Below are 25,920 nucleotides of genomic sequence, written 5' to 3'. Positions count from 1 at the left end.
CCTTCTTTAGCTCACCACTTTTTCTTAATAACATATAGTGAATAGCCTATATAAAGAGAGTGTGTCTAGTGAAGAGTTTGTCTCTCAGAAGTGTAAGAGAAAGAAACCTTAATTGTAACCTTTTTCATTTTATGCTTTTGTTATCTTCATAACTTCAAACAATCCATCAATTGTTTTGATAAGATTCCAAGACAACCCACTTTTTTGTGAATTCTCCCCACATTCTCTCTATCTCTCTTTATTCTCTTCAATTGTGTCTTGTGTTGTGATCACTCTTCCTCCTGCATATATATAGTTGCATTTCCTTCCTAGCCATTGTGAACCAGAAGAACCCACTGTCAACTTTTAGTCCTTGTATATTCTTAGTGTGCTTGTGTTTTAGCTAGAAAGTAGGATTATATTGTTGTCTCTTCGAGCTCTCTTGTCTACTGATATATATTTTGGAGTGCGAAGAGAAAGGAACAGAAAAAAAATGGGAATTGAAGGAACAGTGGAATACTTCTCTAACTTAGCAAGATACCTTACGAAAAGAAAGAAAAAGAAGCAAATTCATACTGTAGCCCTCAAAGTCAGGATGGACTGCGAAGGCTGTGCTCGCAAGGTCAAACATGTCCTCTCCCGAGTCAAAGGTATGCACCTTCTCCTTAACTAGTTGGAGTAGTAAGAACGGTATGTCTCACTTTGAAGATCAAGGTTAGAATCCCCTCTTCCCATTTAAAAAAGAAAATAAATTTATTAGTTCTTTTTGAAGGATAATTCCACCCTTCAACTTGCTTAAAATCTTAAGAAATGGTTATCAGATGCTCAGTCTGGCCTTGCTCAAAGCAGCCTAAGCTAAAACTTTGGGCACCAAACCGACCGTCATAATTTTTTTAAAGCTAACTAATTAGTCCAGCAGTTCAACCCAAAATCAACTCAAAAATCAACAAAAAAAACTCTTACCAGTTCCCTCCTCCCCTCTCCTCGAGCCTTAACACATGAGTAAAGTACCATCTTACTTTGCGATTTTTTTTTTCAATAGAGCACCACTTCACGGTGCCGCTTTGGACACCAAAATGGTTAGGACCGGCTTGAATATGCTAAAATAATTCTGCTTTTAGAGAATATATGGTATAAATTGAGCGTGATTTTTGTTGTTGTAGGAGCGAGGTCAGTGGAAATAGACCTGAAGCAGATGAAGGCGACTGTGACGGGGTACGTGGATGCAAAGAAAGTGTTGGCAGCAGCGAAGACGACGAAGAAGAAGGTGGAGCCGTGGCCTTACGTGCCGTACGGACTGGAGGCGCATCCATACGTTTCACAGGCATATGACAAAAAGGCACCACCTAATATGGTGAGGAGTGTTCCGGTGAGCGCCACCATCACCGAGAGTATTCTCGACGAGAATTACTCCTCTATGTTCAGTGAAGATAACCCACATGCATGCACTATTATGTAAATTATTAAATAATCGTATTGAAAAGAATGTAGCAAGTGTTTTTGTGTTTTAATTAATTATAATGTTGATATATTCTATATTTCTCTCTTTCTATTTTATTTTATTTGAAGAGGATGGTGTCTAATTCCTTATTTTGGTATTCAAAAAAAATCAAAAGAACTAATAAATGATATGTATGTAAGATTTTGAATTCAATGATATCGCTCTTTCCCTAGGTAAAAGGTATTGATAACGTGTGCCCAAAGGACACTTGTTAATGATCCATGATGAATACCCATCACATGAAATGAGTGTCCAAGTCTAACATAACAAATTTGGATCTAACTCTCTATTTGAAACTCAGGTTGAAGATTTACCCTCCCTTATAAGCTACACTCTAAATCCACCATCTTCAAGATGTAGGATTCTTATCAATCCTCCCCTACGAGTATGCACGTTCTCGTGCATGGCTAGAGCTGGACCATTTCGACAGTTGGCTCACTTATTGCCCCAGACCTGTGAGTGAGGATCACACAGTCTTGCCAATCTAGTGGATATGGCCCATTGTTTGATAACCCAACTCCATGAAAGATGGGCTCTGGGGTAGGCTCACCTATGATAGTATCAGCCCACGAGCCTACCCGCAGATATGCGCACTCTTAATGAAAGCATCAATGATGAATACCCGTCATACGAGATGAAGGCCAAATCTAGCATCACAAGTTTGGACCTAACTTTCTATTGAAAACCTAGGTTGACAATAGGAGGTTTACTCTATAAGGTAGACTCTAAATACACCATCTTCCTATGTGGGATTCTCATCAATCCACTACAACACAATTTTTTTATAAGATCCACTACAAGTAACTTTTTCAGATTTATCTAATGTCCTAAGGGGCAAGGACACATATTATCATTTTCCATCATTTTTTTTTAACGCGTGATTATATATATGTACACTATACATATACATACATCTGTCAACCAAAGAAAAACTACACATATACATACATATATAGATATACATATATTTATATATCATACACTTGCATTGATTGGTTCTCAACCTCACAACAAATTCTAGAGCGTAAGTAGTAGTAGCAAGCCTGAAAAGTACTCGTTTTGTGATTTGACAATTCTTTTGCTTATTATTTTGGTGAAACATTTTACGGATTACAAATTCGCAAGTAGCACTCCTATATAGAATACAACGGTCAACTTGAATACGATAAATTGAGTAGACAATCAAATTCACGCTCTCTTAAATATTACATGACCAGTCACACACTAGAAGGCAAATGAAAAGACATTTATTTATTGAACATTATCAACATTACTTCAGATCATCGATCATTAACATTACTTCATCAGATCACCATATAAGGTTCCAATTCTTATTGGCATCAAAACCAAAGCGTTTCTCCGAAACATCCAAATTAGGAAGCGATTCTAATGATGGTTTAATAGCGTCATCGAAATTATCAGAGGCTTTGTTGTCTGAGATTTCTAGGTCTTTGGTTGCTGGAAAAACAAGGCGGCCTCGAAGTGTTTCTGGCATATCCTCTTGCTTCACCGAACTCTTCCAAATCTCTACTGGATCTTTTCTTGCATCAACAACAACCTGCATAATATATATATATATATATGAGATTAATTCATGATCAGTTTGTTAATTATATTCATTTCAACTATGCTAATTGCTAAGCAAGAAACTCAAAATTAAAATTGAACATACCAGTAGAAACAACAAGAGAGCCAAGAAAGCACACAAATATGACCTCATGGTTATCCACCACACCTAGCTTCTTGTATAATTTTTATGCTATGAGATATGAAGTACACTGTTGAAGATATAATTACACGCACACACACATATGGAGAGAGAGAGAGCTACTATCACTAATCAATAATGTAACTGTTAATATATCTTTATATTGTAAGGGAAGATATCTAGCTAGTCAATTATGGACTACAACAATTTGCACTGACTAGATAATATTGGACAGCTAACCAAAATAATATATAATACCACTGACTAGATATTTTGCTTTGACTAAGATAATAATAGCAATGGCTGGCTAGATATAAAGATTTTGCTGTTAATTAATACTGTAATCAATAATGATACTATCATTATTATCCACATTCATGCATAATCCTCTCAGTCTTAGAGGTTGACACATCAATAATGCATTCAATACCCAACAACATCAATAATGCATGCAGTACCTAAAAACATCAATAATGCACTATCCAGCAACATCAATAATGCAGTACCCAATTTAATGCTGAATAATTGCAAGTGGACGTATGTACATTTCAACTTAGATATCTATCTCTATTAATTCATAGTCCATGCACAGCCAGCTACTCTGTCATACATAGTCATGAGGTGATTTTAAAAGAGACTTTAAGATCATCACAACCCAGTTTTTTTCATAAGATCGAGGAAAGCACAACACTAATTCGAAACTAAAAGCTTCAGCAATGGCTCCTCATCTTGCCAATTGGATCCTCATCTTGTTATCTTTCTTCTTAAAGGTAATGAATTTCCAACTTTCATATCCATATTCGATCTTTAATTAAGACTATATATGTAACAATTTTTTATAAATCTAATTTAGTTGCAAGGCAGCTATGGTAGTGGTGGAGACCAAGAAGATCAAAATCTGGCAGCTCATAAAATGGGGTTCTTAGGGATGGATGATATCTACGTTGGGAATACTATTACCATCAATCTTCCCTTTGATGATCCTTCATCTTCACCTCATTTTATACCACGGGAAGAAGCTGATTCTTTACCTTTTTCATCCTCAAATCTCCAAAGCATTCTCGATCTCTTCTCGATCCCTCAAGGTTCTCCACACGCCAAGGCGATGCAAGATACTATTAGAAGGTGTGAAACCCTACCTATGGAGGGAGAGGCCAAGACTTGTGCAAACTCCCTAGAATCCTTGCTTGATTATGTAAACACCGCATTCGGACAAAACTCCAATGTCAAGGCCCTAACGACTACTCACGACGCCATGTCAACTGGGAATTCAAACAAGTACAGAATTCTGGAAGTAAAAGAGATTCCGATTAGGAAGATGATGGGTTGTCATGTAATGAGATGGCCCTACGCTGTTTACTATTGCCATCATCAGATGGATAATAGTGAAACCAAGGTTTTCAACATTTTATTAGGAGGTGATGACGATGGTGACAAACTTGATGCTTTTGCTGCTTGTCATATGGACACATCAAAACGAGATCCTAATCAATTGGTGTTCAAGTTGCTAAATACCATGCCTGGTCGTTCCTCTCCAGTTTGTCACGTCTTCCCCGAAGGAGACCTTATTTGGGTTGACCCAATATTTTAGTTAATATATAGCTAGCTTCAATGTGCATAATCCTCTTTATACATGTTCTTCTTTATTTTAAGTTGGTATTTGTATTAAAGAGTGTGACTTACAACCTAAGGACATTAAGCATCTCGTTTAATTAATTTCCATTTTAGAAGTCAAATCTATTCAGCAACTAGTTAGGTAATTATGTTACATTGTGTGCTTAATGATATAGGGCTGAATTTGGGTTGAAATAAGACTGAATGGTGCAAAACAGAAACTTCCAGTCAATTATCATTTGTATCAGCTAGTAGAAATTATTTTTCAGCGGGATTTGGTTTTGGCTTGAGTTTTACCCAACTGGAAAATTTTGCAATGTTGTCCGATTTCGATGATTTTTGATCGGTTGACGTGAAATGGAGTTTTGAACCGAACCAAGAATATTGGCCCCACCCCAGTTTCGCGAAATTCTATCATTTCGAGCCTCAAATGGACAATTTTTTGTTTTTAGGGGTATTTTTGTAATTTTATAATTTCGTGTTTTCATCATATTAGGTTGTAGCTGACCCTAATGGTCATTATCTTTCATTCTATCAAATATACCCAAACCTAGATAGTTTTCTCTCAATTTTCTGATGGATTCCAATGTTATTCTTTTAATCGAATATTGGTTTGATTTGTTATCACTTCTTTTGTTGATCCGCCTGCATTACTTAATGAATTTGACTTTTGTGTTAGTAGTTTGATATTGTGTGCCCTGATTCTTCAAATAAAGTCTGTGTATTATTGTCATTTTTTAGCTTATTACGAAAAGTCAAAATAGTGTAGTTAGATTGATTGACAAGTGCATAAATGAAAGATAATTCGAGCTATTTCTGTCAAGTGTCTATGTTTGCGTTATGCAAGAGCTATGTGTTGAGGAGTGTAGGGAGGAGATTGAAATAACTTAAAATACTTTGTATCGGTCATCTCTGTTTATTAATTATATTCAAACCAACCACGTCAATCGCACTAGGAGCAATACCTTTATAGTCACGCGTTAAGTTTTATCCCAATTAATTACCCTGTCTTCAGGTAAGAAATTTCTGTGTTCGCGGGCCTGATGGCCCGAGTTTAGATTTATATCGGATCTCCAAAAGACAAGGTTGTATGTGTCATTCTCAGATAAAACAAACACAAAGGATGATTGACTAAATATTTCATAACTAGAGCATAGTACTAAAAAATCTTGGAAAAATTAGAGATGTCATTCAACTAAAAATTTTGTTCTAATAAAGACACTCAAATAAGTTTTGTTTCATAAATTTTAAAACAATATTCCATAGTGGACAAAAATTAATAAACATTTGTTTTATTGACAGAAATAGTCTCACATTCCCCATTTGACACCTTATCATAACTTCCTCCTCCAACAACTATTCCAGCTAGCCAATGAGAGAGAATGGTGCGCCTAGGTCAGGGTTACACTCCCGTGATGGTTGCTTGTAGCAACGTTGTCTCCGGCGGCTGGATCGAACAATTTTCTTCACGGGTGGCCGAAACTTCAAGGTTAAATTTCGGTGAAATTACAACTGACAACAGCGAATGATAACTGGCTGTTGGTCGTGATGCTCCGACGCTTTATTTTGATGGATCGACGACTTTGATTGATGACCAGACAGCAACAGTCCACTAGTAACAAACGACTAGTATGATTGCTCTAAGAAAATTGCCATATCCACTCCTCCACTTTACCAATGTGGGATTCAGGTTTTTCAAGTACTTTTTTTTTGGCGTCTACATGAATGCATCCATCAAGGATGACACAGTGGCAGATTCAAGATCCAAACTCATTGAAGGCCCCAACTAATCCAAGGTAACGTCCTCGAAAAATATGCTTTTCATTGGTGAATCGAATTTTGAGAACACACATGTTTAACCCAATCAATTGACAACTGAGTCACCTCTCGTTGGTAAATTTGATATTATTTTAGTTGTGTATATATGTTTGTTATATAATAAAACCCTTTTTGCACCAAATTAAATGTTATCATGAAGTTTTTTGATAAGCTTATCGCCACCAAATTTCAAATACATGTAATAACCACTAAATCCAATCCTCCATGGCCAATGACTCCTTCAATCTCATCTCCCATAACGATCTCTGTTTCTCTCAACAACCCCTGCTTTTAATCTTTTGTCTTCTCTTCTTCTTTCTCCAATGCATCATTCCTTATATATAGCTGCTTCGTCCAAACAAAGTTGCTTTTTAACTTCAAGTAAATCTTCTCACAAGAAGGTTAGATAAAGAGATTCGCAGCATAGCTGTTTGTGTGATTGCGATCCCTTTTCTTTTCCTATGTAGCCTTTCGTTGTTTCTCCCGTGTACCTACTTTGTTTTTTGGCTGTTTCTCTTTTGTTTGAGCCTTATGCATCAGTTTCCCTAAAATACAGACAAAATTTCACTTTCCCATATTTTACAGATTCACTATCCAACCAACACTACATTACAGTACCTATCATATTCTCTACTGCATTAAAATAATATTTATTTCTCTTTATTTATTCTATTCATATAAATTATTTCTATTTATAATAATAAATTAATTACATTTAAAACAATAGATTAATTAAAATAATAAATTAATGTTATTAAAAAATGGAGAAAAAAATTGAGTAGAGAGAAAGAGAGGAGTGAGGAGAGAGACAGAGGGGAGAGAGAGAGAAGAGTGAGGAGAGAGAAAGAAATGTGTGAGGAGAGAGAGAGAAAGAGGAGAGAGAGGGAAAAAGTGAGGAGAGGAGAGAGAAAGGAGTGAGGAGAGAGAAAAAGTGAGGAGAGAGCGAGGAGAGAGAAAGAAGAGAGAGAAAGAGGAGAAAGAAAGGATAGAGGAGAGAGAGAAAAAGTGAGGAGAGGAGAGGAGAGAGAAAGAAAGGAGTGAGTAGAGAGAGAAAAAGGGAGGAGAGAGGGAGAGGGATTGAGGCGAGAGAGATGAGGGAAAAAATAGGAGAGGGGAGAGAGTAAAGCAATAAAAATATTATTTTATGTTTAGGGAAGTGAATAGTGGTTTTCAAGATGTAGGGAACCATTGTTCATGTTCTGTAAAATAGGGAACCTCTAGTTAATCTGATGCAGAGCTCTATTTTGACAAATTCTCTATAATCTTTCCCTATTTTACAGACAAATCAGTGTTTATTTAGGTAATGTGATGTAGATGCTCTTATAATTTCTCTCTCTAGCTGAGTATAGACCTTCTTGAAATAAACACCATTAAAAAAAGGCACAATAAACAATAAATAATAAATAAGTAAACCGAACAATCATAATCCTCTAACATAAAATTAGGGATGGCAACAGGTCGGGTACCCTTCCAATTAACAAATACCAAAACCATTTTCATTAAAAATACTATATACCAAAACCGTTCCAAAACCATTTAAAAATCCTTTTGAATTTTCAAACCTGGAACCGTTCCATTAACCATTTACCATCGGGTACACGTTTACCATTTAACTTTTAATATTTTTATTTTTTTCTTTGATGATTATATTAATATAAATTAATATTGAGTATGATTTATATTAATTATGATTTTATAATTCAAATTAGTCTAATTTATAGTTTTATTAGTATGCTTCTATAAATATATATGTTTTAATATGCTTTATCATGTTATAATTTAGTATACCTTTATAGATGATTTATAATATTATTACTATAATGGATCTTTTTATTAAATGGTTCGAGTACCCTAAACCCGAAACCAAAAACCAAACCCGACCTTAAACCATGACGGGTTTGAAAACCAAAATCAAAACCAAAACCATTTTCAAAACCTATAGGACCGGTTTTCGGGTTTTAAACGAATTGGGTACCCTACGAATAGTGCTCTGATCGGTTTTTTTTTGTCATTCCTACATAAAACTGAATGTGATAAAAGAAGTTCAAAAGGGATGGCCTATAAGTAGAGCGACGATGAAAACCTGGACTTCCTCGAAACTCCAACGATTAAAGAGAAGGTCTGGTTATAGTGAAATCGATAAGGGAGGGGAGATTGAATTATGGGTAAAATGTGTGTAAACTTAACACTGATATTTCTAATGTCGTATAAAATAAGGGTAATTTGATATTTTCACTACAATTTTGTGCGTAGATTTATAATTTTTTGATGTAAACTTAGCATGTTCAAAAAGTGATGTAAAGATAATGTTTTTGTAGTGTATAGATAAAATTTTCTATAACATATTGGTAGAGACGCAATTCGAGACGAGGACGTGTGAGCTCGACCAGGCCCAATACGGCCTATGACTTCAGTCAACGGGCTGTGCTTAGGCCCAGCCCCTCATGCGCTAGTCCGTCTGGCCCTTTTTTTTCTTTTCTTTTAATCTTCTTCTTCAATGGGATTTCATCTCATATCTGTGGCTCTACCCTACTTTTAATTCTTCTTCAATGGTGTCTCTGTCCACAGGCGCCGGGCCGTCCCACCTTACACCTCTATCATAGTTACATAGGAACTTTCTTCTGAAAATATTGACAGCTATATATATATATTTGTCTTTTTGTCATTCCATATTCCATTGGAGTACAGAGTACGAAAATGCAATTCTGGGATGGAAAGGAGGACAAGTAACATAATTTAGTAACAATTAGTGTGGAAATCACATCCGTAGGTCAAAACCGTTGAAAAGTAAACAAAATTTGCATACAACTTGAAAGATTATTCTCATATATACAAGCTTGCTTCTTCCACATTGTGACAGGTGGTGACGATACAGGCTTTCGCTTCCAATTTAATTCTCAGTTATTCTACACTGGGCCAAGTTAGGTATCTTGTACAGGCATTCAGTTGGCTTATAATGGGTTAACGGGTCGTTGTAAAACCACGGGTTTGGGCGGATTCTATAACATAAGACCATGTCCGGTTAAGTTAAAAAATATGGGTGGAATTGGTCCAACAGACAGTTTGGATCGATTCTGATAACACTGAATTTATCATGGAAAATGACATATTAATACCACTTTCAAAACTGTTAGACATGTAGGTCCACTCCAGAAAACTTTATCCTTATAAATCCATTTTTATTTTTTATAATATTTAAATCATTTAAATTTTATATGATTCCTTTTTTACCCTTTTTTAAAGAAGATTAGATCTAATATAGTTTCTCTCTTGTTACTTTCTTTATATGCTATATCTCACTACATTTTCTCTCTCTACTGCATCTCTCTCATCACATCAACTTTCTCTCTTCTACTGCATCTCTCTCTCATCACAACAATTTTTTCTCTCCTATTACATCTCTCTTTACTACATCTTTCTCTCTCTCTCATCTCTTATTATAACTGTCGTTTTGGTCCAAATATGGCTGGGCATAATGCGTCTTTATGAGGGGAGTTCAATGGTGATGGTGGTGTTGCGAATTATCGTTGAAATCAACCGGATTTGAAGTTTTTTCTAAATAGTTACACTGGCCGACCAATGTTACTGTTTTGAAATAGTGACACTGACCGACCATTGTTACTGTATTAAAACGGCCATATCCGGTGGCCGTTTTGGGGCGTACTTGATTGGGCATTGTGCGTCTCAGTGAGAGGAGTCTAACGGTAGTAGTGGTGTAGCGAATCATTGCCAAAATCGATCGGATCTAAGGCTTTTGTCTTATGATGGTCTCTACTTTCCAATACAAGTGGACAAGAAAAGCAACAAATCAGATATTCAAGCTCTTGATACCTAGAAGCGGATCCCTCAGTAGAACCTTTCAAGACCATCTTCCCTCTTGGATCATGAATGGGAGCTCGATTCTCTTGAAATAGAAAAAAACCTTGCCTGGCATATTTCCTAAAGCTAACAGAAAGTAAGGTTTGTGTCCTTTCGTAATAAACTATATTTATGAGTTCCAGCTACCCCACCTCCACAGGCCCTTCCTTACAACGCTTACCTTTATTAATTGACCACCTAGCCAAAAGTTCATAAGTACAGCTCCGGTTTCGGCGTATCACCAGTATTTTCGCGGATATTTTGAAAGTGAAGGATGAACAGAGGAGGGAGAAAGAGAAGAGATGCTGAATTGGTGGATAAGACAAGGGTAAGAAAGTAATTAACATACTAATGGTACTTTAGAGGGATAAAGTTTTTTGGACTGGACTTAAGTGTCCAAAAGTCTCACAAGTGGTACCGGCCTGGAATTTTCCCAATTTATTACATCTTGATTGTGGGTCCACGACTTTGGGCCAATCCTAAAAAACCATGTTTATCATAATCGATCTAGACATAAGTGGATAAGCTAACGATGGTCTGACTTAGCGATAAAGAATCTTGTATAGGAGGTTTAGGGATTTAGGGTGAAAAAGAGAGAAACCTCCTTCCAAAACATCAAGCAAGAAGAACATTCAACTTGTTGATTGCATATAATAATGATGGTCCCTATAGATTTTGGTACGCTTTCTTGATGTGATGATTGTTTATTGAAATTGATTGTGAAGTGTATGAAAGTTCTATGATTTATGGATGTGTATGGTCGCATAAAGTTAGATTGTTAATGGTTGACAATCTCCATAAAAAGCGTAGTGAATCAAATACTCACTCCGTCTCATTTTCTTATTCCTTCTTTTTATTTTGAGCTGTCCCAAAACTAGTGTCACTTTTCTTCATTAATTAACACTTTGCTTCATTAATTAACAATTTTGTTGTTGTATTTCAAAATTACCCTTGTAACTTTAATTACCATTGTTTCAAGAGAAAAAAAAGTATCACCATAAAATAAAGGGCAAATTTGGAAAAACATGGTTATTTTGTGTAGTTGAATTGCATTAAATGATGTCCCCTTAAAAAGTTGGATTTTCACAGAATGACAAACAAATTGGGACGGAGGGAGTAAAAAGCAACTAGAGAAATTACATCACAATTTCTTCTAGACGAAATGTAAAATTAAATTAAATTAAATTAAATTAAAGGTGACTTAATTAGGTAGTATTAAACACAGAATTCTTGACTACTTTTATTATATGTTTATGACACACAGACTTGACTTTTTCTTGAAAGGAAATCTGCATATATATATATATATAAACTTGTAAACACCCCTAAGTTTAATGTAGTTTCATAAACACCCCTACGTATAACCAAAGATCACGTCGAAAATCTTTATTGGTTTCTCCACTTGGATTCTGTATTGATGAAGTTCCTGATGAAAAGTGACTCTGTCTCCAAATTGGAGGTTGTTTGCTCGAACAAAGGCAAGCCAACCCTTTGAGATAATTGGTTTCAAGTAATTTTTCTTGCGAACCCAACAACGAAAGCTCCACATCTTGCCATTTGCATCAATGGCTTGCAGATCCATCCCATGAAGATTCACAACCAAGCTGGATGGCAAAGATTTTAGGCTCTTTGTAGGAACCGACAGCATCTTCTCTAAGTCAGTTTTTCTTAATAACTTAGCGAATATGATTGTCATTTCCACACAAGGGTTTCAAAGTTTGGTGAATGTAAAGCCTTTTATAGGGAAACTCATGGGCTGCTGCCAATGTCATTACTGTTTATCCAAAAGTAAGCTTTAATTATACCACGATGCATGCCATCGTCAACCCAAATACGTCAAATATTATTAATATTTGTAATTTTCAAGACCTTTTGCGCCCCGCCAGTTCCTCGAAGTTTTGCATACCTCCAAGTTAAAAATCCTACGTCACAAGACATGCTTGACATCCTTAAATAAGTTAAATAAACCGGACAAGCCTCAACCATTGGTTGGCATCTTTGTCAGGTAATGAGTGGGTTGTTTCTAATAGGTAAAAGAATGGAGAAATTTCTTAGATTTATGTGTGGTAAAAGAATGGAGAAATTTCTCTAGTCTGAGAGAGAGAGAGAGAGAGAGAGAGAGAAGGTTTAATGGATTGGGGTAACGAGAATGTCTTAGGGCGAGCCAAGACTAACTTGGTTTTGTGAACCCTAATTTTGTGGAAAAGTGAAAGGGGTTTGGGATGAGCTAGATTGATTGAGGGAATGAGATCTTAAATGCAATTCTACTCTTTGTGCTTAGCACACACTTGGAGAAGCCCAATGGGCCAAGAAATTCCTCATTCATTCCACTGGCAAACTAGGCCAGAAGCCCGTTTCCAAATTCAGAAACATGGGCTCCGTTTGATAGATCTTATTTGTTGTCAAAATAAACTAGTTTATAAGATGTGAAAAATAAGATAGCTTATAAGTTGTGAAATAAGCTTTTTGGTGTTAGGTGAAACTTATAGTTGACACTAGCTTATAAATTATGAAAAAGTTATTTTTTGCTTCTATTTTTTTTCTTTCTTATAAACATTTAAGTATGAGTATAAATATTAAATATGTAAGTACAAGTGTTATTTATTAATAAATTTTATTAAATTATAAATTATAAAATATTTTATATAAATAAAATAAAATTATTATCTAAAAAAAATTATAACATTACATTTATGATTTGTTATTTCATTTGTAAATTTTTTTATTTTATTATAAATATTAATTTTTAAGTTTAAACTTATAAAATAAAATAAAAAATGTTCCACCGCTGGCGTGTGCCACACTTTGCTGCACCATTGTGCCAAATTATGAAGAATAAAGTAGATTATAAGCTGTGAATTAAGATGTTAAGTGTTGTGATGAGAATCTCACATCGAAAAATGATGGGTTTGGAGTCTAATTTTTAAAGGATAACAAACCTCCTATTGTTAACCTGGATTTTCAATAGAGAGCTAGGTTCAAACTTGTGGTGTTAGACTAGTGCTCCCATCCCATGTGGGAGTATTCATCATTGGTACTCTCGTTGAGAGCTGCACGTGCTTGCAGACAGACTTGTGGGCTGATACTATTGTAAGCGAGCCCATCCCTTGTGGAGTAGTTGGGTTAGCATAAAGTGGACAAAATCCATTGTGGACAGGTTGAAAAAGAGAAAAATATCGTAACAAAGAAAAAAGAAAAAAGAAATGACGTTCAAGTAACTGGGAAAGACTTATATCCATTGGATTGACAAGGCTATGTGATCATGACTCATAGGTCTGGGGTGGTAACTGGGCCGACGGTTGAAATGGTCCAGTCCGGACCATGCACGAGGATGTGCATGCTCCCAAAGGGGGGGTTGATAAGAATCCCTCATCGAAAGATGGTGGGTTTGAAGTCTAGTTTATAAGAGATGACAAACCTTCTACTGTCAACTTGAGTTTTCAATAGAAAGCTAGGTCTAAACCTGTGATGTTATACTTGGGCCCCCATCCCGTGTGGCGGGTATTCATAAGTTTGGTGAAACTTATAGGCTATAGTTGATACTAGCTTAGGAGCTATAAACAATATTTTTTATTTGTAATTTTTTTTAGTTTTCTATAAGTACTAATCTAAATCTATAAGCATAATTTATTGTAAAATAAGTATGATTTATTATTTAGTTTAAGTTTAAGTATAAATTATAAAAACTTTTACATGAATAATTTTTTTATTTTTATAGTATTATGTTTTATGATTTTTATTAAATTTAATTTAGTATAAATTATAAATATTTTTATGTAAATAAAATTAAAATTGATACTTTTATAGTATTATGTTTTATGTTTTTTCAATATTTTAAAAATATATTCATTTTACTATAAATATTTGTTACTATAATATTAATTAATTTTAAACTTTAAAAAGGGAAGAAAAAAAAAGGGTAATGGGCTGCTATCCATGAGCTTCAAGTGGATTTGATTCAGATTTTTAACCTCATTTTTTATTCAATAAAAGGAGAGGTACCTCAAAAGCCCGTGTACTTTGTAAAACGGATCAATTTGACCTTTTTTTTTTGTCATTCAAGCCCTTATACATGCAAGAATGGGCTAAAGTGGCCCCCTCATGGTAACTTCTGTTATACCATTTTATACCACGGGAAGAAGCTGATTCTTTACCTTTTTCATCCTCAAATCTCCAAAGCATTCTCGATCCCTCAAGGTTCTCCACACGCCAAGGCAATGGAAGATACTATTAGAAGGTGTGAAACCCTACCTATGGAGGGAGAGGCCAAGACTTGTGCAAACTCCCCTGAATCCTTGCTTGATTTTGTAAACACCACGTTCGGACAAAACTCCTATGTCAAAGCCCTAACGACTACTCACGACGCCATGCCAACTGGGAATTCAAACAAGTACGGAATTATGGAAGTAAAAGAGATTCCGATTCGTAAGATGATGGGTTGTCATGTAATGAGATGGCCCTACGCTGTTTACTATTGCCATCATCAGATAGATAATAGTGAAACCAAGGTTTTCAAAATTTTATTAGGAGGTGATGACGATGGTGACAAACTTGATGCTTTTACTGCTTGTCATATGGACACATTAAAACGGGATCCTAATCAATTGGTGTTCAAGTTGCTAAATACCGCGCTTGGTCGTTCCTCTCCAGTTTGTCACGTCTTCCCCGAAGGAGACCTTATTTGGGTTGACCCAATATTTTAGTTAATATATAGCTAGCTTCAATATGCATAATCCTCTTTATATATGTTCTTCTTTATTTTAAGTTGATATTTGTATTAAAGAGTGTGATTTACAACCTAAGGACATTAAGCATATTGTTTAATTAATTTCCAGTTTAGAAGTTGAATATATTCAGCAACTAGCTACTAGCTAGTTAGGTAATTATGTTACATTGTGTGCTTAATGAATTTTACATTGTGGCCATTATCAATACCTATATATATACATATGAAGAATTCTCACGTAAGGGTCTAAAGTAAAGATGTAAAATAAGGGTTTATGTTTAATGGTGTGGATGACTGAGATGACAAGTAGGTCTCACATGTTTCAAATTAATAGTGTAAACATAAATCCTTATTTTACACCCTGATTTCACCCTCATTTTTGCTTCTTTCACCCCCTTATCACATCATGACAAAACATGACGTGACATGAGTGTCATCTGAAATTCCACACACATGAGTGTCATCTGAGTTACTCGTGGTTCTCTAAAATAGGCTTTTAATTCGCTCATTGGCAATATCGCGTTATTGCCAAACTACTGATTTATGATGGGACTTGGCCATGAAAAACTACTGATTTATAGCCATTAGTAATTGAAGATTCGTTTGGCACCCACAGGACAAACTAACAGTAGATAACTGAAAATGAGGAAAAAATAATAATAATGAAAGATGTTAATATCCTGACTAACTTTCCTATATCATGGTCAACTGACTTGAAACTTGGTTTTGCACCCACATTGAAGGATCAAATATAATACATGCATATATTATATAATATGAGAAAAATACGAGCTGGAAGATTTTTTTTGTAATCTCTACACATCTTTGGTTGAATTTACGACACAACATGATGTTTTTTGGCATCTACATGAATGCACCCATCAAGGATGGCGCAGTGGCAGATTCAAGATCCGAACTCATTGAAGGCCCCAACTAATCCAAGGCAGCGTCCTCGAAAAATATGCTTTTCATTGGTGAATCGAATCTTGAGAACACATATATTTAACTCAATCAATTGGCAACTGAGCCACCTCTCGTTGGTAAGTTTGATATTATTTTAGTTGTATATATATGTTTGTTATATAATAAAACCCTTTTTGCACCAAATTAAATGTTATCATGAAGTTTTTTGATACGCCTATTGGCACCAAATTTCAAATACATGTAATAACCACTAAATCCAATCTTCCATGGCCAATGACTACTACAATCTCATCTCCCACTCATTTGGTAACGATCTCTGTTTCTCTCAACAACATCTGCTTTTAAGCTTTTTTCTTCTCTTCTTCTTTCTCCAATGCATCATTCCTTATATATAGCTGCTTCTTCTCACAAGAAGGTTAGATAAAGAGATTCGCAGCATAGCTGTTTGTGTGATTGTGATTCCTTTTCTTTTCCTATGTAGTCTTTGGTTGTTTGAACCCTTGTAGCTACTTTGTTTTTTGGCTGTTTCTCTTTTGTTTCAGCCTTATAATTTCTCTCTCTTGCTGGGTATGGACCTTCTTGAAATAAACAGCGTTGAAAAAGGCACAATAAATAATAAATAAGTAAACCGAACAATCATAATCCTCGGACATAAAACTGAATGTGATAAAAGAAGTTCAAAAGGGATTGCCTATAAGTAGAGCTACGGTGAAAACCTGAACTTCCTCGAAACTCCAAGGATTAAAGAGAATGTCTGGTTATGGTGAAATCGATAAGGCAGGGGAGATTAAATTGTGGCTTAAATGTGTGTAAAATTAACAACAATATTCTTAATATTGTATAAAACAAGAGTAATTTGGTATTTTCACTATAATTTTGTGCGTAACTTATAATTTTTTGTGTAAACTTATTATGTTCAAAAAGTGAAGTAACCATAGTGTTTTTGTGGTGTGTAGATAAAATTTCCCATAACATATTGGTAGAGACGCAATTCGAGCCGAGGACATGTTTTTGTGAGCCCGACCAGGCCCAATACGGCCTATGACATCAGTCAACGGGCTGTGCTTAGGGCTGTGCTTAGGCCCAGCCCCTCATGCGCCAGCACGTCTGGCCCTCTCTTTTTTTTTTTTTCTTAATCTTCTTCTTCAATGGGATTCCGGATTTCATCTTGAGATGAAATCATATCTGTGGCTCTACCCTACTTTTAATTCTTCTTCAATGGCGTCTCTGTCCACAGGCGCCGTGCCGTCTCACCTTACACCTCTATCATAGTTACATAGGAACTTTCTTCTGAAAATATTGATAGCTATATATATATTTGTCTTTCTGTCATCCAATATTCCAATGGAGTAGAGAGTACGAAAATGCAATTCTGGGATGGAAAGGAGGACAAGTAACATAATTTATTAACAACTAGTGTGGAAATCACATCCGTAGGTCAAAACCGTTGAAAAGTAAACAAAATTTACATACAACGTGAAAGATTATTCTCATATATACAAGCTTGCTTCTTCCACATTGTGACAGGTGGTGATGATACAGGCTTCCGCTTCCAATTTAATTTTCAGTTATTCTACACTGGGCCAAGTTAGGTATCTTGTACAGGCATTCAGATTGGGTTATAATGGGTTAACGGGTCGTCGTAAAACCACGGGTTTGGGCGGGTTCTATTGTTCGAATATAACATGCAATAAACCAATTAATGTTTATATTGTATGAACAGTGAACAAGCTAAAGAAATAAAACAGTAACATTAATCAGAAACAGTAACGTTAACACATATGAACTCAATAATTGATGCTTAAAATTAAAATACCAAAAACTATAAACAACTGGTAGGAATTGTGGGAGCGAGATACGCCTTTCGCGAATCTCCTTAAAAAGAAATGTCTCAGCCACTAGTGCCAAGCTCTCCGGACAGACTCTTCCCAAGATACAACGCTCCGCAAACCACTAGTAAGCAACACTTCAATACTAATGGACTTAGACGAACCAATTTAGAATTGCACTCTCAAAACAGATGAAGAAAGAGAGACTAAGAAGAGCAGCAGAATGATAGAAGAAGAAGAAGAAGTTTTCTCACTTATGAAGCTGCTGCCAAGGCTCTCCTTATATAGGAGGCTCAGCAACAAAAACCCAAAAAAATCAATGAGTAATCACTGATTTTCGGGCTGGCAATTTGACCAAGCAAGGTTGCAACCACTAGCCCATATCTTGGGCTGTTGCAACTGCTCTAGTTGACTAGGTAAAGATGCAACCAGTCATGGGCTGGGCTTGAACAGTCCATATTCAATGCATTTGGGCCTCTCTTATGGGCTTGTAACAAAGTGTAAAAATGTAAGAAATTATTGGGCTAAGTCTGCGAAGGGCCTGATCCGCACGCACGCTCGCCTCGCCATGCCCGATCGACCGGCCGGCGAGCGTGTGTGTTTTAGTCCAAGTTCATAATGTGGAGTCTCTCACTCCTACAAAAGCTTGGGTGCCCTTGGGCCCAAAGTGTTACTAAACACTTGGGCTTATAAACAACACATCCACATGGTATTTTTCCAATGTGGAATTCTCATACACACACTTATTGCACTATTTCCACCATGCTCATCATGGTCACTTTGAAGTCTTTTTACATTCAACCAATAAATGATTTGGTCACACTAATTGCTCCAATTTATTGTCCTTATAACAAGGATCAATTGCCCATAACTTTCATTCAATAATTATTATTGAGCTTTCAATTAATAATGGTCAAACTATAGTTGACCCTCATTTTCCAACAATCCCCCACATTGAATGTGAACAGACGACTATACTGACACGGGAGAACGTCTGAGAATGCAGTAGAATCAATACTGCATCGAGATAGGTAGTTTTTGGCTTTGAACCTTCTCTAGTGAAAATCCATCGGACTTACTTAACTAGTCAGTGGACTGACGCCTTGAACTGCCAGTTGTTTGTGTAAGCCTAGTCAATAGATCTCACGCAACACTGATCCAATTCATATTGGTTTTCGGTTGTGTTCATTATTTCGGCCATGAACTTCTTGGGTTCAGTGAGTGCTTTAGAAAGTATCGCCTTAAAATACTTTCATAGAGCCGGTCATACTCTTTACTCACATAGGTGATTTCCTATAAAAAGTATCCTCTAATACTCCACTTGTTTATCACAAGATATAGGAATCATTAAAAGCATAGCTTAACCTTATACACACATTCTAGCAGCACTTTGTGCATCTTAGGAATGGGTTTGGAGTAAAACTCCGTACTGCTCACACTTATGTTACACTCAATTTGTGTTGTCCTATTGAACCTAGTCCCTGGGATCTCCAATCGCTAGGTTAGGTTTCCATCAAGGTAACTTATTCAATCAAGGCTTTCAAGCCCATTCCCCTCGATGCGCAGTCTATCAACTCTCGACTCAAACCTTTTGTAAACCGATCCGTAATGTTTTCCTTAGACTTCACAAAGTCTATGGAAATTATTCCACTTGAGAGTAACTGCCTAACAGAATTATGTCTTCGACGAATTTGTCGAGACTTACCATTATATATCATATTTTGTGCTCTTGCAATTGCAGCTTGACTATCGCAATGAATACAAATTGCAGGCATAGGCTTTGGCCATATTGGAATGTCCTCCAAAAAATATCGAAGCCACTTTGCTTCTTCATAGGCTTTATCTAGAGCGATGAATTCTGATTCCATCGTCGATCGTGCGATGCACGTTTGCTTTGAGGACTTCCATGATATAGCTGCCCCTCCAAGAAGAAATACATAACCACTAGTTGATTTCGATTCCTCTGAATCTGAAATCCAATTAGCGTCACTGTATCCTTCTACAACAGCGGGGTATTTACCATAGCTCAAAACATTATTTTTTGTTTTGTTTAGGTACACTAATACTCTCAATAGAGCTTTCCAATGCTCATGCCCGGGATTGCTCGTGTATCTGCTTAGTTTGCTAACAGAGTACGCAATATCCGGTCTTGTGCAATTCATGATATACATGACACTGCCAATAATGCGAGAATATTCTAGCTGATTAATATTGTTGCCAGTATTCTTATGTAAGACCAGGTGAGGGAGAAAAGGATTGTTCGTATCCTTGATGCCATGTCCTTTGAACTGTTCAATCACTTTCTCAATATAGTGTGATTGAGATAAAGCTAGGCCATCCAAAGATTTGAGGATCTTAATGCCTAGTATCACTTCCGCTTCACCCATGTCTTTCATGTCAAAGTTCTTTGATAGCATTTTCTTGGTTTTGTTGATAATCTCAACATTACGACCAATAATTAGCATATCATCAACATATAGACAAACGATTACACATTCATTGTTCATGATTTTTGTGTAAACACATTTGTCACACTCGTTGATTCGAAATCCGTCTCGAATCATTACTTGGTCAAATTTTTCATGCCATTGCTTTGGAGCTTGTTTAAGCCCATATAATGACTTGACAAGTCTACACACTTTGTGTTCTTGTCCTTTGACCTTGAAACCCTCAGGTTGTTCAATATAAATCTCCTCATTGAGTTCACCGTTTAAGAAAGCGATTTTTACATCCATTTGATGTATCACCAATCCATATAATGAAGCTATCGAGATTAACAATCGAATAGATGTAATCCTCGTAACTGGTGCATAAGTATCAAAGTAGTCTAGACCCTCTTTTTGTCTATACCCTTTGGCTACAAGCCTTGCTTTGTACTTATCAATGGATCCATCAGCTTTTAGCTTCTTCCTAAAGATCCATTTACATCCAATTGGTTTATTCCCGGGTGGGAGATTAACCAATTCCCAAGTATGGTTACTTAGGATGGATTCCAATTCGCTGTCAATAGCTTCTTTCCATAATGGAGATTCTGGAGATGACATTGCTTCATTATAAGTATGAGGTTCGCTTTCTAACATGTATGTTAGATAATCTGAACCAAAAGACTTAGATATTTTCGATCTCTTACTCCTTCTTGGTTCTATTTCATCGGTCTCTCGTTCACCGATTTCTTCATTCTCAGAATTTGAATCTCTATTTCTTTTCTGATAGGTTTCGCCTTGTTTACAAGGGAAAATATTCTCAAAGAATTCTGCGTCTCTCGTTTCCATTATCGTATTGATATGGATGTCATCAATTTCAGATTTGTGTACCAGAAATCTGAATGCGCTGCTATTTTGAGCATATCCGATGAATATGCAATCCACTGTTTTAGGTCCGAGTTTTACTTGCTTTGGTGGAGGTACAGCCACCTTAGCAAGACACCCCCACACTTTCAAATATTTGAAAGATTGAGGTCTCTTATTCCACATCTCATATGGAATGCTACCTGTTTTCTTGTGGGGCATTCGATTAAGAATGTAATTAGCAGTCAAAACTGCTTCCCCCCACAAGTTCTGTGGTAGACCTGAACTTATGAGCATGGAATTAACCATCTTTTTTAAAGTTTGGTTTTTCCTCTCAGCAATTCCATTTTGTTGAGGTGTATATGGTGCTGTAGTTTGATGGATTATCCCAAACTCAAAACATAACTCATCAAAGAGAGCAGAATCATATTATCCTCCGCTATCGGACCTTTGTGCTTTAATTTTCGTACCAAGTTGAGTTTCAACCTCATTCTTGTACTTTACAAACATGTCCATTGCTTCATTTTTGCTAGTTAATAAATAAACATAGCAATAACGAGTACAATCATCAATGAAAGTAATAAAGTACTTCTTTCCACCTCTACTTTGAACAAATTTCAAGTCGCATAAATCTGTATGGATTAATGCCAGAGGCTCAGTACTTCGTTCAATATTGGAAAAGGGTTTCTTGGCAAACTTTGCTTCAACACATGTTTCACATTTGTGGTTGACATCCAAATTAAATTTGGGAATTAAACCCAAGTTTGCCAATTTTTTCGTTGTACCATAGTTTACATGTCCTAATCTACCATGCCATAGAAAAGGAGACACAACCATGTAAGCTGAAGACTTTTCTTTATTAATAACACTCTTTGGGTACAAGAATTTAGACTTTTCATCTATTACAGCACAATTGGCTTTAAAAAGCCCATCATTGATATACCCATTTCCCAAATAAATCCCACCCTTGGGAAGTACTAATTTATTTGATATCCGGGACATGCATCACATTTAGCAGCTCAAGCTTCTTGTCAGAAGTGAATTTCAGTATCACCTTTCCGATTCCTTCAATGGTGGCTGGAGCAGAGTTAGCCATATAAACCTTCTCACCATCATCTTTCTTCTCATATGTTGAGAAGAGCTCCTTATCGACGCAGATGTGTTTTGTTGCACCTGTGTCCATCCACCAATCTTTGGTGTTCGTGACTATGTTCACCTAAGAGATGACACTACAAAACACCTGTTGATCTTCCTCCTCCTCAACTAGGTGGGATTGCTTCTTTCCCTTGTTATTGGCCTTGTCCTTGTTAAGACGCTTCCTGCAATCTTTAGCCCGGTGTCCAGGTTTGTCGCAAACATAGCAGGTACCCTAGAACTTATTGGTTTGCTCTTTTGGCTTCCCTTTGGTTTGGGGCTCCCTCTTTCCCTTCCCATGTTTGGGCTTGGAAGTTTCCACCAGGTGGGCCTTAGAGGCTTTTGGAAGTGCAAACTTCTTCCAATTGTCCTTGTCAATCCTTAGACGGACCATCAATTCTTTCATGTTCATCGCATTGCGTTTGTGTTTCAAGTAATTCTTGAAATCAGTCCAGCTAGGAGGTAGCTTCTCGATAACTATCTCCACTTGGAATGGTTCATTTATTACCAATCCCTCAGCATGTACTTCATGCAAGATGAGCTGGAACTCTTCAAGTTGATTGACAACAGACTTGCCATCCACCATCATGAAGTCAAGAAATTTGGCCGCCACAATTTCTTAGCACCAACATCCTTGGTTTTGTACTTCTTTTCAAGAGAGTCCCAAAGCTCTTTTGCTGAAGATGTTTCGGAGTACACATTGTACAGGTCATCAACTAATCCATTAAGGATATAGTTCCTACACAGATATTCATTGTCCTTCCAAAACTGGACTGCTGCTATCGTCGTTTTGTCTTGCTCTCCTGGTGACAGAACAGGGCACATCTCGTAGAGGTACTTGACAAGGTTCAAGGTGGTCAAGTAGAAGCGCATCTTTGGTTGCCACCTCTTGAAATCCTTGCCGGTAAATTTTTCCAGCTTTTCAGCTGGAACCATTACACCGCCAGCCAAAGGAGCCGCAATCCTCCCATCAGCATAAACTGGAGCAGCAGACTCAACGGAGCAGTCTTAGGCTCGCCTCAGTTTGGAGCAGCCATACCTCCAATAGAAGTAGTCACCGTTTCACCACCTGGGTTATTCAAACCACCAGGGGTCAAGTCATCACTTTCAAGATGGATGGTGGATCCCTCAGTATTTTGAGCCATTGTTTTTCTATACATGTCAAAGTGTAGAATTAGTAACACAAAAATATCAAATAATTTGATGATATAAATCTCAACAATATTCAACTCAATGATAGGTATGATAATACCTATTATTTTTGGTAGAAATATCCCCTCTTAAGCTTTCTTTTGATAAATAATGAGTGTATTTATGTGTTGATTTGTATTTTGATAGGTTGATTGCGGTTTGGATGAAAAGCGACGGAAAAAGGGCTGAATTGAAGAAAATGTCCACCGACCTTCGTGTGTTCAAATAGTCATAACTTTCTGTCACGTTATTGGAATTGAGCGAAACAAAAGGCATTGGAAACTAGACATCTCAAGCTTTCCGTAGAATCTAAAATCATGCAAATCGGAGGTCATATGGAGAAGTTATGGTCATTTGAATCATGTGACTAGGGGTAACGCGCCTAGGCGCGCCGCGCCTAGGCGCACAAATTGTGCACGCCCAGGATCACTCCTGCACGCCCAGTCCAGAGAGTTTGACTTGAATTTTAAGTTGTGCACGCCTAGGATTGCGCCTAGGCGTGAAAACAACGCGCCTAGGCGTGAAAAGCAATTTTCTGGAGTGTTTTAAGTCGCGATTTGTCCGAGCTGCGGGAGTTTTTTGACCTAGAACAGATTTCTGGAGAGCGAAAACAGAGGGGGAAGGTGATTCTTGGAGCTAGGAGGAGAGATTCTTCAACTCCACTTGGATCTACTCAACTCATTGGGTTTATTCATGTCTTTCTCATCTATTCTTTTGTGTTTTTCTCTCATTATGTGTAACTAAACCTCTTGTGCCAAGGCTAGGATGAAGCCTTGGGTTTGATGACTTTGTTTATGACTTGATTTACATACATATGAGTTGATTTGGGTATAAATCTTGTGTTTCTATGTTTGATTGCAATTTCTTCATGCTTGTGGTGTTTGGCCAACACTTTAGGTTTTTGGATGAAATTGTTTGGAGAATTTGCTTAGACAATAATATGTCAAGTAGATTATGCTTCTTGAAACACTTGATTATGAATATGTCTCCCTTTAATTAGGTGACAATTTGTATGAATCCTAATCTCCATAGAACTTCATGAATTCCTATGCATGTTTAGACCAATAAGATGGCTAGAATGTACTTAGGAATATCCGACCTAGACCAATAAGATGGCTAGTAATCGATTTTAGGGAGATTTGGCTTAGGTGCGCTAAAACCGACTTAGGTACGGATTCGTTATGCCCGAATTAGCAAATATGTATGTGAATTTGTGTCATTGCAAGTCATTTCCCAAGGGGGATTCCAAAGCCTTGGTGTTCAACTCATTTGCATTAGTTGCATCCCTATTCTAAGAAAATACCAAAAATACTTTGCTCTTTACTTGTCTTAGTTTAATTACCAACCCAAACAATCTTGAGTTGATCTTTACTTTGTTTGCATTGTACATACATACATACAAGTATACATTTGGATTAGACATAACTCCATCCCTGTGGATTCGACCCTTGCTTATCATTGTGCTGTAGTCGCCGACTAGTACACTTGCTAATAAGGTTAATTTAGACCCAACACTCAATTAAGCACAGAATTTTTGTTTTAAAAATACATAAACTTTTGTCGGCTTTATTTGTTAGGAACTAACAATTATAGCAACCAGATCGTTCCCAGGTAAGAAGGGGCCTTCCGTATAATACGGCACTCAATTAAATAACCCATTTACTAGACAAAACTTTCTAGACATTGCCACTTTATTGTTAATCACCAAAAAGATAACCAAAATATTTGAATATATAAACAATTAACTATTCAATATCTCACGTAATTATTAAAGCAAAACAAAATTAGTTTCAATTGTGTATCACATATATTTTCATGCACAAGACATACACGGCAAAATTTTAATTATCAATTGATTTTTAATTGGCTCACTCAATTCACATGCAAGTACCTTTATTGGACCAAAAATGAAATTTTTATCAAATGAATACAATGATAGTTTTAACAGATCAAGGTTTCTCTTTAAGATTGTTGGAATATAACATGCAATAAACCAATTAATATTTATATTGCATGAACAGTGAACAAGCTACAGAAATAAAACAGTAACATTAATCAGAAACAGTAACGTTAACACATATGAACTCAATAATTGATGCTTAAAATTAAAATACCAAAAACCGTAAACAACTAGAAGAAATTGTGGGAGCGAGGTACACCTTTCGTGAATCTCCTTAAAGAGAAATGTCCCAGCCACTGGTGCCAAGCTCTCCGGACAGACTCTTCCCAAGATACAACGCTCCGCAAACTACTAGTAAGTAGCACTTCAATACTAATGGACTTAGACGAACCAATTTAGAATTGCACTCTCAAAACAGATGAAAAAAGAGAGACTAAGAAGAGCAGCGGAA

The 25,920-nt window shown here is 36.5% G+C and overlaps 4 protein-coding genes across 5 annotated transcripts; 3 read left to right on the top strand and 1 right to left on the bottom strand.

Moving 5' to 3' along the window:
• Positions 1 to 85: 85 nt before the first annotated feature.
• On the top strand, positions 86 to 1,546 carry LOC120011387 (heavy metal-associated isoprenylated plant protein 24-like). The gene is made up of 2 exons (XM_038862493.1): positions 86 to 629; positions 1,143 to 1,546. Exons 1-2 carry the CDS (start codon positions 473 to 475, stop codon positions 1,436 to 1,438), a joined length of 453 nt encoding a protein of 150 aa, XP_038718421.1. The 5' UTR covers positions 86 to 472; the 3' UTR covers positions 1,439 to 1,546.
• A 1,118-nt stretch (positions 1,547 to 2,664) lies between these two features.
• Positions 2,665 to 3,312, bottom strand: LOC120011423. The gene is made up of 2 exons (XM_038862530.1): positions 3,153 to 3,312; positions 2,665 to 3,038 (listed from the first exon to the last, which is right to left on the bottom strand). The coding sequence occupies exons 1-2, from the start codon at positions 3,198 to 3,200 to the stop codon at positions 2,790 to 2,792; spliced, it is 297 nt and encodes a 98-aa protein (XP_038718458.1). The 5' UTR covers positions 3,201 to 3,312; the 3' UTR covers positions 2,665 to 2,789.
• Positions 3,313 to 3,739: 427 nt separating this feature from the next.
• On the top strand, positions 3,740 to 4,908 carry LOC120011342 (BURP domain-containing protein BNM2A-like). 2 transcript variants are annotated; one of them, XM_038862436.1, is made up of 2 exons: positions 3,740 to 3,958; positions 4,053 to 4,908. In XM_038862436.1, the coding sequence occupies exon 2, from the start codon at positions 4,102 to 4,104 to the stop codon at positions 4,777 to 4,779; it is 678 nt and encodes a 225-aa protein (XP_038718364.1). In that variant the 5' UTR covers positions 3,740 to 3,958; positions 4,053 to 4,101; the 3' UTR covers positions 4,780 to 4,908. The 2 variants fall into 2 exon arrangements, with proteins under 2 accessions (XP_038718364.1, XP_038718363.1); XM_038862435.1 differs by having other exon boundaries at positions 3,743 to 3,958; positions 4,042 to 4,908.
• An 8,583-nt stretch (positions 4,909 to 13,491) lies between these two features.
• LOC120010565 (BURP domain protein USPL1-like) lies at positions 13,492 to 15,744 on the top strand. Its single transcript, XM_038861346.1, has 3 exons — positions 13,492 to 13,568; positions 14,542 to 15,127; positions 15,697 to 15,744. The coding sequence occupies exons 1-3, from the start codon at positions 13,492 to 13,494 to the stop codon at positions 15,742 to 15,744; spliced, it is 711 nt and encodes a 236-aa protein (XP_038717274.1).
• The last annotated feature ends 10,176 nt before the right edge of the window (positions 15,745 to 25,920 follow it).

Source organism: Tripterygium wilfordii, chromosome 12 (assembly GCF_013401445.1).
Source record: "Tripterygium wilfordii isolate XIE 37 chromosome 12, ASM1340144v1, whole genome shotgun sequence".
NCBI classification, from domain to species: Eukaryota; Viridiplantae; Streptophyta; class Magnoliopsida; order Celastrales; family Celastraceae; genus Tripterygium; species Tripterygium wilfordii.
Note: the sequence above shows the minus strand (reverse complement) of the source record. Positions and strands in the feature narration are given on the sequence as shown.